The sequence below is a fragment of the Aristolochia californica genome, unplaced genomic scaffold (assembly GCF_029961685.1).
Source record: "Aristolochia californica isolate CCGP_79_NKW_82.1479 unplaced genomic scaffold, dmAriCali1.0.hap1 SCAF_1, whole genome shotgun sequence".
In the NCBI taxonomy this organism is placed as follows: Eukaryota; Viridiplantae; Streptophyta; class Magnoliopsida; order Piperales; family Aristolochiaceae; genus Aristolochia; species Aristolochia californica.
Genome location: NW_027181770.1, coordinates 51,827,496 through 51,843,812, shown reverse-complemented (window position 1 = coordinate 51,843,812; position 16,317 = coordinate 51,827,496). Strand labels below are relative to the sequence as shown.

Genomic DNA, 16,317 nt, shown 5'->3' with positions numbered 1-16,317 from the left:
ATTACCTTCTCAAAAAATGGTGTCAATAGCTTCTTTCCTCTTTTTCTCCGAGACTTATTAAGTAACGCATCTACTTAAGTACATGCGAGAAAGGGTGATTTTGACTAACTTCGTTATCGATGTTTCTCTATTGGTATTTACAGCCCAAGAACCCATGTTTGAGAAATTTTATTTATATAAACTCTATTACCTTAGAATTACACCAAAGGGATTTTATCTCTCTTTTAAGCCACGTGTATACTTAAATACATACTTACAATAAATCTCTCCTGAAATTTGGTTAGATTCTAACTCTGGTAAACCTTTCTATCAAGATTCAAGAGGTTCTAGATGAACCTATCAAAAGAAGAATGAAAATACAAAAAATAAAAAGCTTACACCCTTTTTGAACTTGGAGAGAGAGCCTTCTCCTTTGAAATGTCCAAAGTTAATGTAAGGAGTAAGTTTTGAGAAGAGGGGAAGGGATTTGCAAAGAATAAGTTTTCTCTCTAGAAAATGAACTTAGGGGTGGATTTGCAAGATGGAGAACTTTGAATGTTATAGATATGCCAATAAATATCATTAACTTCTTAAAATCACATTTGGGGTATTCATAAGTTCCCTAAGCCAAACCAACAGTTATTTGCTCCTTCACAAAAATTTGACATGTCATTGATCGATTAATGTAAATTATTGAGCGATCAATCGTGTATAACGACAATATGTTTGTTTAGAAAAATGGCTTATTGGTTGATGGTATGATCAATCAATATTCTTGTGTTGGGTCTGACAAGTTAAGTTGATAAATCAATGTCCAATGAATGATTGATCAATCATAATTCCTATTGGCTATGCATTGCAAGTATGATCGATCATGTTTTATGTCCCTGGTTGGTAAACCTTTGTATGATTAATCAATCATTTTTCATAATTTTGCATTGTTTGGATATCATTGATTGATCAGCCCACAGGGAATGATCGATCACACTTTATAACTCAGTTTGGTCATTTTTGGTTGATTGAACAATTGCCCTTGATAGATCGATCATGTTTTATATTTTTTGCCCTATGCATATTCAGGTTGATCGATCGTTGGCATATGTTGATTGATCAATCTAGTGCCAAATTTTTTAATGTGCTCTCGAAGCGCGATTAAAATTGTTTCTAAGTGATTCTAACATGTTTAAAATATATGTCTGCACCGATAAAATATGTAGACTATATAGTTTTGACCTAAGGCTCCAAAAACTTCCATTGTAACTCAATTTTGAAGATTTTAGGTTGCTCTCTTACATAGACTAAGTTTTGTGATTTTTCTAGATTGCCTAAACTTTGTTTTCATTTCTTTACTTCTTCTTTTTGAGGGTGCTTCTTCAAGATGACTTTGACATGGTAGTAAAGCTCGAGGTATTTGAGAAGTTTTTGTCAATTCTTTGTATAGACCTTGATTTTTTTTGTCTCGTGATGGAGTTGCATATGAAATGTTATACAATGTTAGATCAATTAAGTTTCATTATCATCAAAATCAATATGGGAGTCAACGCTCGATCAACAACTTGTTCGTTTTGTCATGGTAAAAACGGAGGAGATTATTAACTCAAAGGTTCAAAAATATGTGAGCCCCATGGTTTTGATGATTAAAAAAAATGAGTAAATTTGAAAGTGTATTATTAATGGTTTAATTATGTGTAATTAGACACAATATATCCAATAAAGAACTTAGTAATCCATCATAGGAATTCAGGTAAGAGATATTGAAGATTCAAGTTGTTAAGTTAAAATCTCAAAGCTAAAGATGGAAAAAAGTTTCAATAAAAAAGATAATTGAAGTGGCTGACATTTAAAGTTTGTAATGAGTTATTTTTGTGTAAGGTTAGATTCTCTACTTGAAACATTATTTAGCTGAGGTTATCTATTGGACATTCTCGTGGAGTATATCTGTTGGGAAGTGATTAAAATGAACTAGAACAAAAAAATGACCTGAATCAAAGAAAAATTATATTTTCTAGAATTTATCAAGTTGACATGCTATGCATTAGGTTGATTGGATAAAATTTTAGTGAGTTTTTGGAATTTAGTGCGTCGATATCTAGTTGACTAGATGAAATTCCAATAAACCTTTTTTTATTATTTTTTGGACACCTTGAGTTGACTTGAGGTTGGAGCAAGTTGACTCAACGTCCACTCAACCTCCCAATGGTCCAAAAGTGTCTATTGTGAAAGAAAAAAACTCTATAAAAACTGTGAAAATACAAAATTATAAGTGAATTTTTTAAAAACCATTAAGAAGCCTACCAACACCCGACCTAAAAAAACTAAACAAGGTTGGAAAACCAACCCAATCCCCAATCCCCACACCATATACCTTTCCCTCAACCTTGTTCATGCCTTGAACTCCATCCATATCCTCACCCCCACCTTGTATCCCCACCCCATGCCCTCCTTGTATCCCCATCTATCCCCGTCCCATTCCTATCCCTGCTCCACTTGTAAGATAGTGACCCACTAAAAAAATTCTATTTTTTTTTTTAAATATAAAAATTAACAACTCATAAGATAGGATTACAACAACCAGTTAATAAACCATATAAGTTACTTGCATTGTATTACTAATAACTCGTTCAAAAAATTATAATATATGACATAATTTACCTAGATGGAAATATAGTAACTTAACATATCAAACATCTAATAATTCTTCTCAATATAAAGTCCCAAGCACTATAAGAATCTCACAACATCTATGCAACATCAATATCCCACCACATCAAGTCTCATACAGTATAAAAATCCACTACATCAAGTCCTCTACAATATATTATCCCACCCCATAATCCTACAAAAACAATATAACTCATAATAAAACCATAATAGAATCATAAAATACAAATGATATAATAGCTGAACTTATAATAAAATATCATAATCAATCTTTATCATCATTGCCAAATAGCTCCGCTAAGACAAATTTAGGAACACTAGTTTTTTGTGAAAATAACAAAGCCAATCAAGTTTTTAAAATAAATAAATAGAAATAAACTTAGCATAGAAATTAACTCCTACTCTATCTTGCATGCACATCAATGCCTCTATAGTAACTAAATGACAATATTATGATAAACACTTATTACTCTACTATGTGTTGAAATCGTACTCGAATGAAACTATAAATATAGGGACAACCAAGTTATCTTTTGCGATGGGCACAAGTCTAATGGCTAAATTAAAAATTTCACACATTAGTTGTGATAGCCACTTTACTAGAAAACTTATCCAATTGAGATTGGAGATTAATCTTTTCATTGTCATTCAATTTTAAAAGGTCTCTTCTCAAAGTGGTAGAAGAAATGGGTTCGCTTACCTTATCATATTTTCAAAGTGTAGACTCTCAACTACAACAAAGGTTGATCCTCTAATACAACCCACTTAGTGATAAGAAATTTTAATCTCTCTCGATTAAAGACATGATTTGTTGCACTAGTAGATCCAAGACTTTATTGTCTAGCTGACAATAATTAACATTTTTTGGTTAGACACGTTAAAAGAAATTGACCCATTATTGACAGAGTGGTTTCCCTAGATGTAAGCGATAGTGGACAGTTGTAATTGCCTAACCATTACAACCTCTCCTCTTTTTGCACCTCTTCAAGTGTTGAAAGCAAATAGTTATTTTAGTTCTATTAGGTGTTTTTAGTACAAGTATACAATACTTGCACCTAGGTATGTTTATCCCATGTTTTTTTAAATTTTGTTAAGATCATTCAACATTATTGAAATAGAAGAGTTTTTATCCTTCACGCTTGTGTTTATGAAGATTTGGAACTTCAGAAGTATTACCAGTGTCTTGGAATTTTTATCCGTGTAATAGTTTTTTTTTCTTCTAAATTTACAACTGGCTAATTTTTAATTGTCGCATGCTCCACGTCTAGCATAAAATTATAATTTATAACTCAATCACATCAAGAACAACAAAGAAATCAAATAATTAAAGATATACAATTATAGACTACAAGTTACAAGATAACAACATATTAAGAAGTAATAAGGTGAACATAATCTCAATCATTCAAATGATAAATATAAACAACGTTGAACTTATTAAGAATAACATACAAAACAACATATATAGTAATACATGATGATATATAGCTAAATATTATATCATTAGCAATATGGACAGCCAAAAAAACATAAATAAAATTTAAAATAATAGGCAACATATTAAATAAAATGCATTATAAATTAAATAAAAATAATCTTGTAATTAAGAAAAGTTGAATATAATCATTCCACACACCATAATAATGTGATTTAATGACAAATAGAAAGAAACAAGCAATAAAAAATTTAAATGTTGAATTTAAATTTACACGCCCATACACCAAGTTGTGTATGAGATAACATCAATTTTGCAGCAGGCACCATCACATGTTTGAATCCTAGAGGGGCCACCTATTAAAGGATTATCCAATGTCAAAATGAGAACCATCACAAAGGTGCAAAAGGGTTAACTGATCCAGAGTGAAATCTATCATAGGATGAGTTGCTATAGACATTAACATGGAGTCATGGTGGATTATTCCAGTTTTGCAAGGTCCAACCTAGTGCTCATATGCCAAATTGGGCCAACCTAATATAGGATAGGTTTATTAGGGGCTTATCTTTTCACATTCCATTAGTTCTCTGAGCTTTTGGCGAATTAGCTTGGAACCTTATACGTAAATTTTATTTTATTAACATATCCTTTTTAACTATTGGAAGATTTTATATAGAGTTTAGAGTGTTAATTGAAGCGATTTTTAAAGGTGTGAAATGTGCTATACTTTCTATTTTAACTTTATATTATCTTTTATGGTCCGAAATTTGCTATACTTAACTTTACATTAACTCATAAAAATTGTAAAACCTCTAGAATTGGTAAAAAACTTGAGAAAAATACATGATAATCTCTTCAATTTTTACAATTGATTGCTCTTGGAATTGCTCTTAATGTCACTAATTTTTAGAACTCATTTAGAATTGTTCATTTAATGTGGACTACTTTTTTGAAGTTATGAACTACTTTATTTTAATTTCAATTCATATAAAAAATATATATTTTTTACTTTTTCCAATTAGCTGAATGGACTCTTCTTTGCAAGAGCATATGGTGCTAAGATTACCATACGATCGAATATACATCATTCACCTCAGATTGATAATTTACTCACTAAGTCAAGTTTTAGCCTTTGAATTCTTTGCAAAAAATTTTGGTTGGAGAATTTGCAGATCGTAGCAGGAGCTAACGCCGCAACTTCAGATTCAACGCGCGCTGGAAAGATGGTTCGCTGTCAGATAGATTGACAGGGGAAGCGCTTTCAAATTACGTGTTTGCGACTGATGCTACGTGGACCAGTAGCTGTTTGGAGGCCTAAGGTGGGAAATCCCGTACGCCACCTGAACTACCTCGGGTGAAAAGAGCTTCCCGGTATTCCATTGTCAGTCGCCCTTTCATTTTCCCGACTCTTCAGTCGTCTCTTCTCTATCGATCTCGGAAGGCGGGCATCGTGTAGAGCTTGTCCTATTCTTCTTGGACCAATCGTCTGTCCCTATTCCCCTTAGACCAATCGTCTGGTTTCATTATTCTGTGATGCTTTTACAAAGGTTGGCAGATTCTGGGTTCTGATTTGGCAACTTTTCTCTTTAACTCAAGGCCTTTGAATTGGGATTCTGTTTCTGCACGACAGTGGTTGCTGTCTTTGATTCGCTATTGTGTACAGGGAAAACTATGTAACTAGGTTCTGAAATCCGAAAGCTGTTTAGGTCTCTTCTATCAGGTGGTGTCGATTAGGGTTATTATCCTCTTTTCTGCTAATCCACCACGCTGATAGACCTTTCTGCAAGTTAAAAGACAAAATAGGCTCTCCCTTTTCGTAGGTAAATCCGTGAAAGTTTGTCCCAGCTAATCGATTAGATTGTATCCGTGCACAATTGTGCACATCTGGTTTCTTCGTTCAATAGATTTGCAACCGACGAAACAGTTTTTGGGGCTACATATTTTTCCAACTTTGTTTTTGGGTGGAAGTTCTCTCGTTCCACTTACAGTACATTTTTTGGGCAACAGAGATGGACGTATGAAACTAGGTGGCCTGAAGCAATGAATGCAAGCCATTCGGCAGTGCATCCTGTGGAGGTTCCACCTCTCACTGACGGGGCAGTGAACGATGCACCTAGAGTGAGGATGAAGGATATCCAGGGAATGCCTGGAACCCCTGGTGGTCTAGCCTTGAGATTCTTTCAGTTTGTTTTCGCAGTTGCCTCCCTTTGTGTCATGGCATCTACCAGTGATTTTGCATCTGTCACTGCATTCTGGTAAGAAAACTTTCAATTTTTGTAATTGTGTTGTCCGTTGGCTTGAATTTGTGTGACTATTTTGTTTTGTATCTTCTGAATCATAAAAAAAAACATTGTAATGACCATTATTCTATATTTTTGGGGATTTCATAGGGACTTGGTTGTTTATTTTTCTTAGTAATGTGATTATGAACTTCTATGCTCATTACAAATGGTGCCAACCTGCTTTCACATGCCAATAGGTAATAGATGCTAATGCAAATGATGCTTTCAACTAATATATGGATCTTGTTGGAGCACATAGGCATGAGCTCTATTAAATACCATGCAGTAGCTTATTAGAGATTCTCCATTGACTTGTCCGACCATCTTTACGGACTTCTATTTTCCATCTTCTGCTAATTTTTATAAGATTGTCTATGTTTTCTGAAAAAATGAAGAAAGATTGTCTAGTTTCAATGCTTCTGATTTACAGGGAAGTGGAACACTTTTTGTTATTGGGTGATTGATAATTTTGTGAACGTTCTTTTACCATGTTTTATACTAAGTTTTGCTCTAAGTAATGCCATTTATATTAGAGGTTCAAAAGAAAAAGAAAAAAAATAAAAAAAAACACAAGTTGATTGCAAATAATTACACTTGACATTTGAAAATCCACATTTCAACAAGTAACTTTTGTACTTTGCTGCAAAAACACTTTTTATGTATTTTATAGCAATGTAGACAGTTATCTATTTGAGCCTTTCAACCAACAAACAATTCTCGAATCAAATGGTGCAAATATACATCATCAAACACAAGGAATACTAAAATAAATGAATCTGTAAACCTTTTATCTGTGCATTGAAATTAGTATATTCAAGCAGATCTAAAAGATTACGACAAAGGCTTGTTTATTCTTTAAATTAAAAAATTAACAAGATTTGAATTTGTAACTCATTCAATATAAAAGTTCAAGACATTAGATTAGCAGATATCTATTTTTAGTTAAAAAGAATGTGCGCACCAATTTTCCACACACATCCTAAATGGATTCTTTTGGATTAGTTCTATTGAACTTGGGTAAAAATTGGCATGCATATTCTTTTTAACCAAAATCAGATTTCTGTTAATTACATGTTTGGACTTTTTAGTTGGATGAGTTATAACTTACAAATTGTTCTTTTTTCATTTGAAGAACAAAAAAGTCTTTATCTTAATCTTCAAAAACTGCTTGGATATATTATTCTCAATGTAGATATTGATGGTTTAACAAATTCGACTATTCTAGTATTCATTTTGATGTATATCTGTACCACGTGGTTTGAGATTTGTTTGTTGGTTGATAGAAAACCATCTCTGTAGTTTTAGAAAACAAAAAAAAACTGTCTGTGTTGGCAAATTACAAAAGCTATTAGTTTTTTTTGACAATATCAAAAGCTATTAGTTGACAGGTGGATTTTCAAATGTTATGTGCAGTTATTTGTAATTAATTTGTGTTTTCTTTTTTTTTCTTTTTTTCTTTTGCTATCATGTGTGCAGAGATGGAATCTGCGTCAAGCAAGGTAAATAGAAGTTTCATTGTTACTTCTTTCTCAAAAAAAAAAAAAAAAAGAAGAAAAAAAAAACAGTTCTTTTTGTTGTGAGGGCATTGGCGATGAGGTACTCCCGAGGTCAAGGAAACTTTGGTGAAATTTTTCTCTTTATGTACTTATTCTTTTCATTTTTTATTTTTTTTGGCTGGTGTTAAGCCTGTCTTCAAGAAAATCTAGCCTCTGTTGTGTTTCACCTAGTTAGCGGTGAAGTTATATTCCAAATTGTATTCTTTTTGGAAAATAGATGATATTGGTTTCCTGATTAAGTTGTCTGTTGCATTGACTAGTTTCCCTTTGTCAAGTTGTTCAAGGAATCTTTATATGGAAGTCCTTTTTGTTTTTATTTTTTTTCTTCCCTTTCTCTTTTTACACTGACTATGCTCTGAACATCCATGCTTCTTTAAACTGTAACATTGTCTGCAATTATTTCTTGACTCGGACAGAATCTTGCTGTGAGTCTTGTGCCATATCTTTGTTGACAGTATACTATTCATGTTTCCAAGTTGCAATTTTCTAAATGACATATTTTACAATATTTTATTTTGTAAATATCTTTCTCATAAATAGATATCTACTCTTTATTTTGTACATTTAACATGTCATTATTTTGAAATTGGCACCTAAGCCTTGATGAACCCACCCATGTGTGAGACTCTTATGACTCCCTTCTTTGTGGTGCTTTGAATGGATTTCTTATAATTCAAATTGTGTGAGAGTATCATCGTCATTTTTACTCATTTGGTGGGTTATTTACACCTTCAACATCTAAGGCGATGAAGCTTTTGCATTTGGAGGTTTGCTTTGGCTAGATTGATCTGTTTGAGGCCACTAGCTGCTTGTATTGACATGGATATTGTTTGTGGGGATTGTTCCTGCTTACTGTGACTAGTTGGATGATATAAGTTTTTGTGGAACTTCTTATCTTATGATAACTGATTGATGTAAGTTTGGTCTTCCTCAATTTGTCAAATTCTGTACTTTTTAGGAAAGAAAGATTCACATTTTGCATACCAATTTACTACATGATTGCTGATTAGCTCTTTCGTTGCAAGCCTGTTTTATTTGTTTCGGGCTTTCTTTCTTTTGTAGTGTTTACTGCGTCTGCATTTTCTGTAGTGATGACATAATTTTGGTTATTGAACCATGTTGAACCAGTTTCTTAATGCCTCACAAACTTTCCTCTTGGGCTCAGCTACCTTGTTGCAGCAGTCATATTGCAAAGTTTCTGGAGCTTAACATTAGCAATGGTGGATATCTATGCCCTTCTAGTGAAGCGGTGTTTGAGGAATTGTCGGATAGTCAGTTTGTTCACAATTGGTGATGGGGTGAGACAACCTTTTCCTTGTTTACCTTGGTACACAAAGATATTGATAAAAATGGCTGAGTAACATGTATTAGTTCACGTATCATCTTAAATTATTTGTCAACGTTTAAAAGGCTTATTCACGGTTTAATTTGCCTTGGTAAATGCATTCTGCATGCATGTGCCTATTATCATGAACAGATTTTTCATGCACGATTTTGTGTATGTTTTTATGCTTGTATGGATAGTGCGAGCTAGTATAGCATGTCCTTGTGAGAAGCTGAAAATTGCTCTGTGAACAAAATATGAGGGAAACCACCTGAAAAGAGACCTGACGAACAATGTGTCACTAGACAAGCAGCTGAACCTGGGTGGTTCTCAGCGCATAAAATCACCTATTGTGCCTGATGAGTAAGCGGAAACGTCTTCTTGAATCTGATGACTAAAAATATCAGTTTAAACCTCCGAAGTATGACTTGGTTTCGCAAACAATATTTTGCTAGTGCAGATAATTTTGTCATGCTTTTAAGTTCTTTAACATGCAAAAATACCTGTTCTGGTGCAGATCACTTCCACGCTTACTTTTGCAGCTGCATGTGCTTCTGCTGGAATAACAGTTCTCATTGGTAACGATCTAGGAGAATGTGCTCAGAACCATTGCACTAAGTTTGAGACAGCAACAGCGATGGCTTTCATCAGCTGGTTTGCAGTCTCCCCGTCTTTTCTTCTCAACTTTTGGTCCTTGGCGTCTCGATGACAGAACTGCTTTAATTTTCCAGCTGCTGTTTTTAGCATCAATTCCATCTGCCAATTTTTACTTTTTGGTTTTCTATCCTTGGCTGAATGTAGAATTCTGTTTGTTTGTGTATATTGTGCAACTGGGCTTGAGAATTATACAGCAAGGAGAAAAACATTTAGGGAGCTGTTTGGCAGCCTTCGGGGCAATGTGAATAAAAAAACAAGGGATACAAGTATATGGGAGAAGTGTTAATTGAAATTAAGGAATAGAAAGTTGACCTAGGTATAATAAGAAACCAAGTAAAAAAGGACATGATGCCTGAAGTTGAGTGAGGAGTATGAACCTGACTAAGTATTCAACAATGACATATCCTAAGATAGGGTTATATGCAAAAACTATATGTAACAAGATCTACTAGCATGTAAATTTGTACAACTGAAAAGTTGAGATTGAAGTGGATTCATGTTTATGCTAAATGCCTTTACGGATCCTCCATGTTAAATCGAAGTTAATTAGACTATATTCGTGGTATTTGTGGAGTGATTCATGTTTAAGTGTATATATACAAGGTTAGTTGATAGTTTGAATGTCGGATTTCTAAGTTAAATATGCATTAGTTTTGGGTTTGATTTTGTACCGTAATGAGTAGTGAGAAATAATGTTTTGAACTCTCCATATTGTTTTGAAATTTTATTTTGTGACTAGGAGTAGAACTTATTGAGTTCTCGTTCACGTATGTGTTAATACATTTTTTTTCAGAGGATCAAGAGACAGACTAAGTATTTCCAGCTATTAGTGTCGGTTAGGAAAGCTTTCTTTAGGCAGAAATTGGTAGACTTAGAAGAATGTGCTATTTTTGTACAGTTATAAAAATTTTTCTTAGGAAAATTTCTTTCTGTATGAGAAGACAATTGGGGTTATACCCATAATTCTTTTGGTAGATAATATAAAATTAGAATAGGAATCATATTCTCTGTGTATGTGATTAATGTCTATGTGATCGTTTTCAACGACAGTTTCAGGTGAGCATTAATCTGGTACTGTCATGAGTACAGGAAAAAAATTTACATGGTCAGAGAGAATCAGGTCGTTATTTCACAAATTCGTTGGAGTATAACAGTATCAGGCTTTCAGCTTTTATCCCAGAAAAAAAAACAAAAAACGATAACAGAGAAGGAAACACCTCCTCTTCCCTCCTCTTTTGTTGTACATGGAGAAGAGGGATAGGCTAATAGCGGTATACACAAAAGGCACATATATGTTGATAAAACTTTTTTTTTGGTCTTAGAAATATTTAATGTGATTCAGCTTTGTTCTGGTTGAGTTTGCTGGAACAAAAGAATTGTATATTCCTGGTTTCTAAGATGGGAACCATTTATATTAAAACACACGGATTTTATTCAAAAGACCTACTACAATTACTAAGTTCTTGGGGCTTTACAATTTTTTGTTTCAGCAGATTCCACCACTGCTCTCGGCTATGAGAGATCTAGTTGAATTTTTTAGCCTAATGAGTAGATAAATGATGACTCTCGCACTCACTAGTCTATGGCTTTCACTTTACAACCTTCTTTCCAGGAGTCACCTTTTTCACAAATACGAAAACGCCATTTTTTATTACTTGACCACTTAGTGCACAGAGATAATGGTAACTTGGGTACTAACATGTTCTTTCCATACCATCGAAGAAGTTGGAAGTTTATACTAAACCCTAATTAGTTTGAGATTCTTCATAATTATACTTGAACCAAAATATTCCTGAGTGACTAGGTGATCTCTAAGTATTTAATCAAGTCAAACCACAACGGTACAAATGAGTATTGTGCCAATGAAGATGGTTGTGTTTTTCATTTTAATTTAGAACCCAGGTCGCTTATCTAGATTTTTAGACAATTTGGTCTAGAGATTATTCCTGGTTGTCCTGTTTTGATACATTCCTATCTTTTCTCCAAGCTGCCCATGTTTACACCATCATGATAGAGATAAAGATAAACATAGTGATAAATATAAAGATAACTAGTGATTGAATTAGAGATAGACTCAAATTGTAGAGTTCTAATTACCTATAGTCTCTGTGTAACTCTATAAATAGTTTACACCTGATTAATGATTATCACGATAATATTATATAATCTACATGGTATCAGAGCTTTCGATCGATTAATCAGAATCATTATGGGGTCGCTAGAAATCCTTATCGGAAGCAGCCTCCATCGCCGTAGCTCACTGTCGTCGCCCTGGTACTTTTTCTCTTCCTCTTCTTTGTGCAATCAGGTAGAAAATATTCTCAAAAAAAAAAAAAAAACTAGTATCTTCCGAAGATGTCGCGAAAATCACTCTCCCGTTACCCCGCTACCGCCTGATACTACTATAGTCCGCTCTGCAGACGATCACCCCCCCCTTCTCCCTTGCTTCCTTCGGTCTCCTCTCGTTGACACCGCCGCTACCATCACCGTCATCAGTAGGGGTGACATCGAGCCGAGCCCAAACCTGCCTATGTTCGAGCCGAGCCTCGTCTCGAGCCTAAAATTGTTATTGAGTTCGAGCCCAAAAATTTTAACCGAGTTCGAGCCTAGCTCGAGCTTCAACATACATTTAAAACTTTTCAAAAAATATATATCAAATAAATTGTATATAAAATTATGCATACATTTTACATAAAATTGGGCATGACCTCTACATAAAATTGGGCATAACCTATATATATATATATATATATATATATATATATATATATATATAAAAAATACATGTATAAGATTGGGCATGACCTCTACTTAAAATTGAGCATAATCTATGTATATAATACCTGTATAACATTCGCCTTACCTCTACTTAAAACTGGGCATAATCTATATACATAATACCTGCATAAACACTCCATATACACTCCATAAGCACTCCATAAAATTGTCTATACATTCCATAAACACGCCATGAAATTGTTTATACACTCCATAAAATAGTCTAAACACTCCATACACTGCATAACATTATGAATAAACTCCATACAATAATCAAACACAACAAAATTAAATTGAAATATCACTATCAATTTACAATCACCCAAATAAAAACTATAAATCCATTATAAATGTACAAACTATAGTTGTTTCTCTTCATACTAGAAAATAATATACGTCCCTCCATGAGCAAAATCTCGACCTATGACAAAAACAAAAAAATAAAATTAGTTATTGTTAGATAAAAAAATACTCTTCCACTACTAGTTACTTAATGTCATTAAAAATATTAAAATTACCATGATGAGAAAAACATGAAAAATCATGTAGCTGGTAGTATTATCTCTACACTCTTCTTCTCCGGCTATAATCATAAAACAAAATTTTAATAAATAAAACTAAAATATACTAAAAAATATCATGATAAATAATTAATCAAATAAATTCACCTTTTGATTTTTCTTTTCACCGTGAAGAGCCCGAACCCAATCACTGCCACAAATCAAAGCTTGAACTGTATTTGGTGCCAATGAAGAACGATATGAGTCTATTACTCTACCACCAACACTAAATGTAGACTCTAAAACTACTGTGGATATGAGAATTACAAGGATGTCTTTTGCCATCTTAGGTAATACTCGAAATTTCATATGATTCACTTTCCACCATTCTAAAACATCAAAATCATATTGTGAAGTTCCCTCACAACTATATATACCTTCTTCAAGATAAATTTCCAATTCTAACCTTGGTGAATTAACTACGTCCACTTGTTTCAAATAATTCATTAACTTTGACCAACCTGAACTTGATGAAGGCCTATGACTTTTGGAAACACTCATAGAGCTAGTACTTGAAGCAATTTCTTCATTTCTAATATCTACATTTTATAAAGATACATATTCATCGTAGTTCTCATATAAGGTGCATTGAACTAAATTTATATTCATCGTAGCTTCCTCCTTAGAATATATCTCTGGAAAACACATTTCGATCAGCCTTAATTTGACCCTTGGATCCAAAACTGAAGCAACAACCATCAATAAATTGCATTCACCCCAGTACTTATCAAATTTCTCTTTCATTCTACTAACCATTGTCCTAATGAAAACATTTTCATTTGTAGAATAAAAATTCAAAACTTCTTTTGCCCTATATACCTTACTAAGGTACAAATTAGAAGTAGGGTAGTGACTCCCAGAAATTATATTAGTAATTGCATTAAAAACTTCTAGAATCTCACACACCATGTCAACCTTTTCCCATTTATCAAGACTTGGCAAACAATTTATGTTGGTTCTATAACTTTAAATCTAAAGAATGCATCTTTGAATTTTAATGCAGAAGACAACATGTCATAAGTGGAGTTCCAACGAGTTGGACAATCCATAACCAACCTCTTTTCACCAAGTTCTAGTTGTTGTACAATTTTAGAAAAAGTGCGAAGTCTAGCCTCAAACAAATTTATGAATTTGACGCTCTCACACACATTATTAATGATATCCTTAATCTAAAGAAGACCATCTTGGACTAATAAATTCAAAATATGAGCACAATAATGCATATGAAACAACTTTCCATTACAAACCAATTTTTTTTCCTTGAAAAATTTTCTTTCAAAACTCTCATACAAACATCATTATATGCAACATTATCAACTGAAATACTAAAAACTTTGTTTTCGATCTCCCACTATTTCAAACACTTGTAAATAACATATGCTATATCAACGCCACGAGGAGGAGGAGGAACATGCACAAAACTCAAGACTCATTTTTGTAGCTTCCAATTACTGTCAATAGAATGCCCAATAATAACCATGTATTCAATCTTTTGATTTTGGGACTTCCAAATATCCGTGGTAAGACTAATCTTGTTAATCTCTTTTAACAAAATTTTCAATTTCTTTTTTCTCCGTCTCATACACCTCCATCCACTCTTTCTTAATGGCCTTACGAGATATTTTCTCATAATTCATATTTGCCATATTCATTACAAAATTAAATCCCTCCTCTTCTACTATCATGAATGGATGCTCATGCATAAGAATCCAATGAGCAATGAGTACTCTCATTTTAGCTTGATCATATTTTCCTCCAAAATCCATAAAAGGAAGTCCAGATGGACTCTGATCAACATTAGACCCCACTCCCACTGGTTAAAAGTTTAAGGTTTTTTGTTTTCTCATTGCCACTTTTCTACTTGGGCAATGTTTCAAATGTCGACTCATATGTGTGGTCACTCCACTACTAATAACACTCAAATTGATCTTACAATGAATACACTGAGCCTTTTTTGTACCATTAAGTGATACTTCTTTGAATTTTAACCACACATGAGACTTTTTTTTTTTTTTGGAAGTATGGGTAGAGTCACCTTCATCCTCATTCATGGTAATTTCATCTGGGCCCACTTTTATGATAGAGGGTAGTGACTCTGGTGGAGTTGAGTCACCATTTATGGCCACATTAGAACTAGTGTTAATTATTGATGTCAATTGAGGAGGTATTGACATTCTTACTTCTACAAAAAAATAAAATTACAAATTAAAAACATAAAGAAAAGAAAACAATCCAAACAACAAAGATCCTACACATAATTTAAGATACTTATTAGCAATAAGGAGAACAATACCTATGAAAATTAACAATTCTAGGGGGAACAATTTAATGACATTGATAGTAAAAGACAAAACAAGATTATCAAAAGATTCAAAAGTACTGAAGTAGGAACTTGTATGTACCTCCTTAGGGAGGTTTCTACATTAACTACAACTTCAGAATACAATATCCTACAATAAAATTGCCCAAATACCCCTGACCTTTAATATTCTTATAAAATTACCCAAATACCCCTAACCTTTAACTTTCTTATATCTCTAAAAAAATATATATACGAGGTAGTCATTATTCTGTTATATCTGGATGATCTATTTTTCAATGACTCTCTCTCTCTTTCTCTCCCTATTTTTAAGGAGTCTATTATTAGGCCTAATCTTATTTTATCAAACTTGTCTATTCTTAGAGGAAGTTACGTGGCGTTGTGACAATCGGGAACGATCTTTGTCTTTCAATGCAACGGGGTCTCTTCAACCATGTAGCCCTGCACCCAATAGTTTCCAGTCCAATATACCGATCTTTTTTTATATATAAATTAAAAAACTTCGAAGAGAAGGAAATAAGCACACCAACATTCTCTTCTAATATTCTGATGAAATTGAACCTCAATACCAAAAAATTAATGATACAAATGAAAAAAAAATCAACACTTACAGAAACCAAAATCCTTTCCAAGAATGAAGGAGCACTATTGAAACGAAGCGAAAGTTAGAGATTTTGTAGGGTTAGGTCGGTGGCGAAAAAAAAAATAGAACATTAAATAAAAATCTTACCTCCCTTCAGACTGTTGCTTTCGTCTCGTCAGCGA

At 33.3% G+C, this 16,317-nt stretch overlaps 1 protein-coding gene across 1 annotated transcript; it reads left to right on the top strand.

Annotated features, from left to right (window-relative positions):
* The first annotated feature begins 5,241 nt into the window (after positions 1-5,241).
* Positions 5,242-10,163, top strand: LOC137959886 (CASP-like protein 5A2). Its single transcript, XM_068807297.1, has 3 exons — positions 5,242-6,330; positions 9,079-9,211; positions 9,755-10,163. Exons 1-3 carry the CDS (start codon positions 6,116-6,118, stop codon positions 9,944-9,946), a joined length of 540 nt encoding a protein of 179 aa, XP_068663398.1. The 5' UTR covers positions 5,242-6,115; the 3' UTR covers positions 9,947-10,163.
* Positions 10,164-16,317: the final 6,154 nt, after the last annotated feature.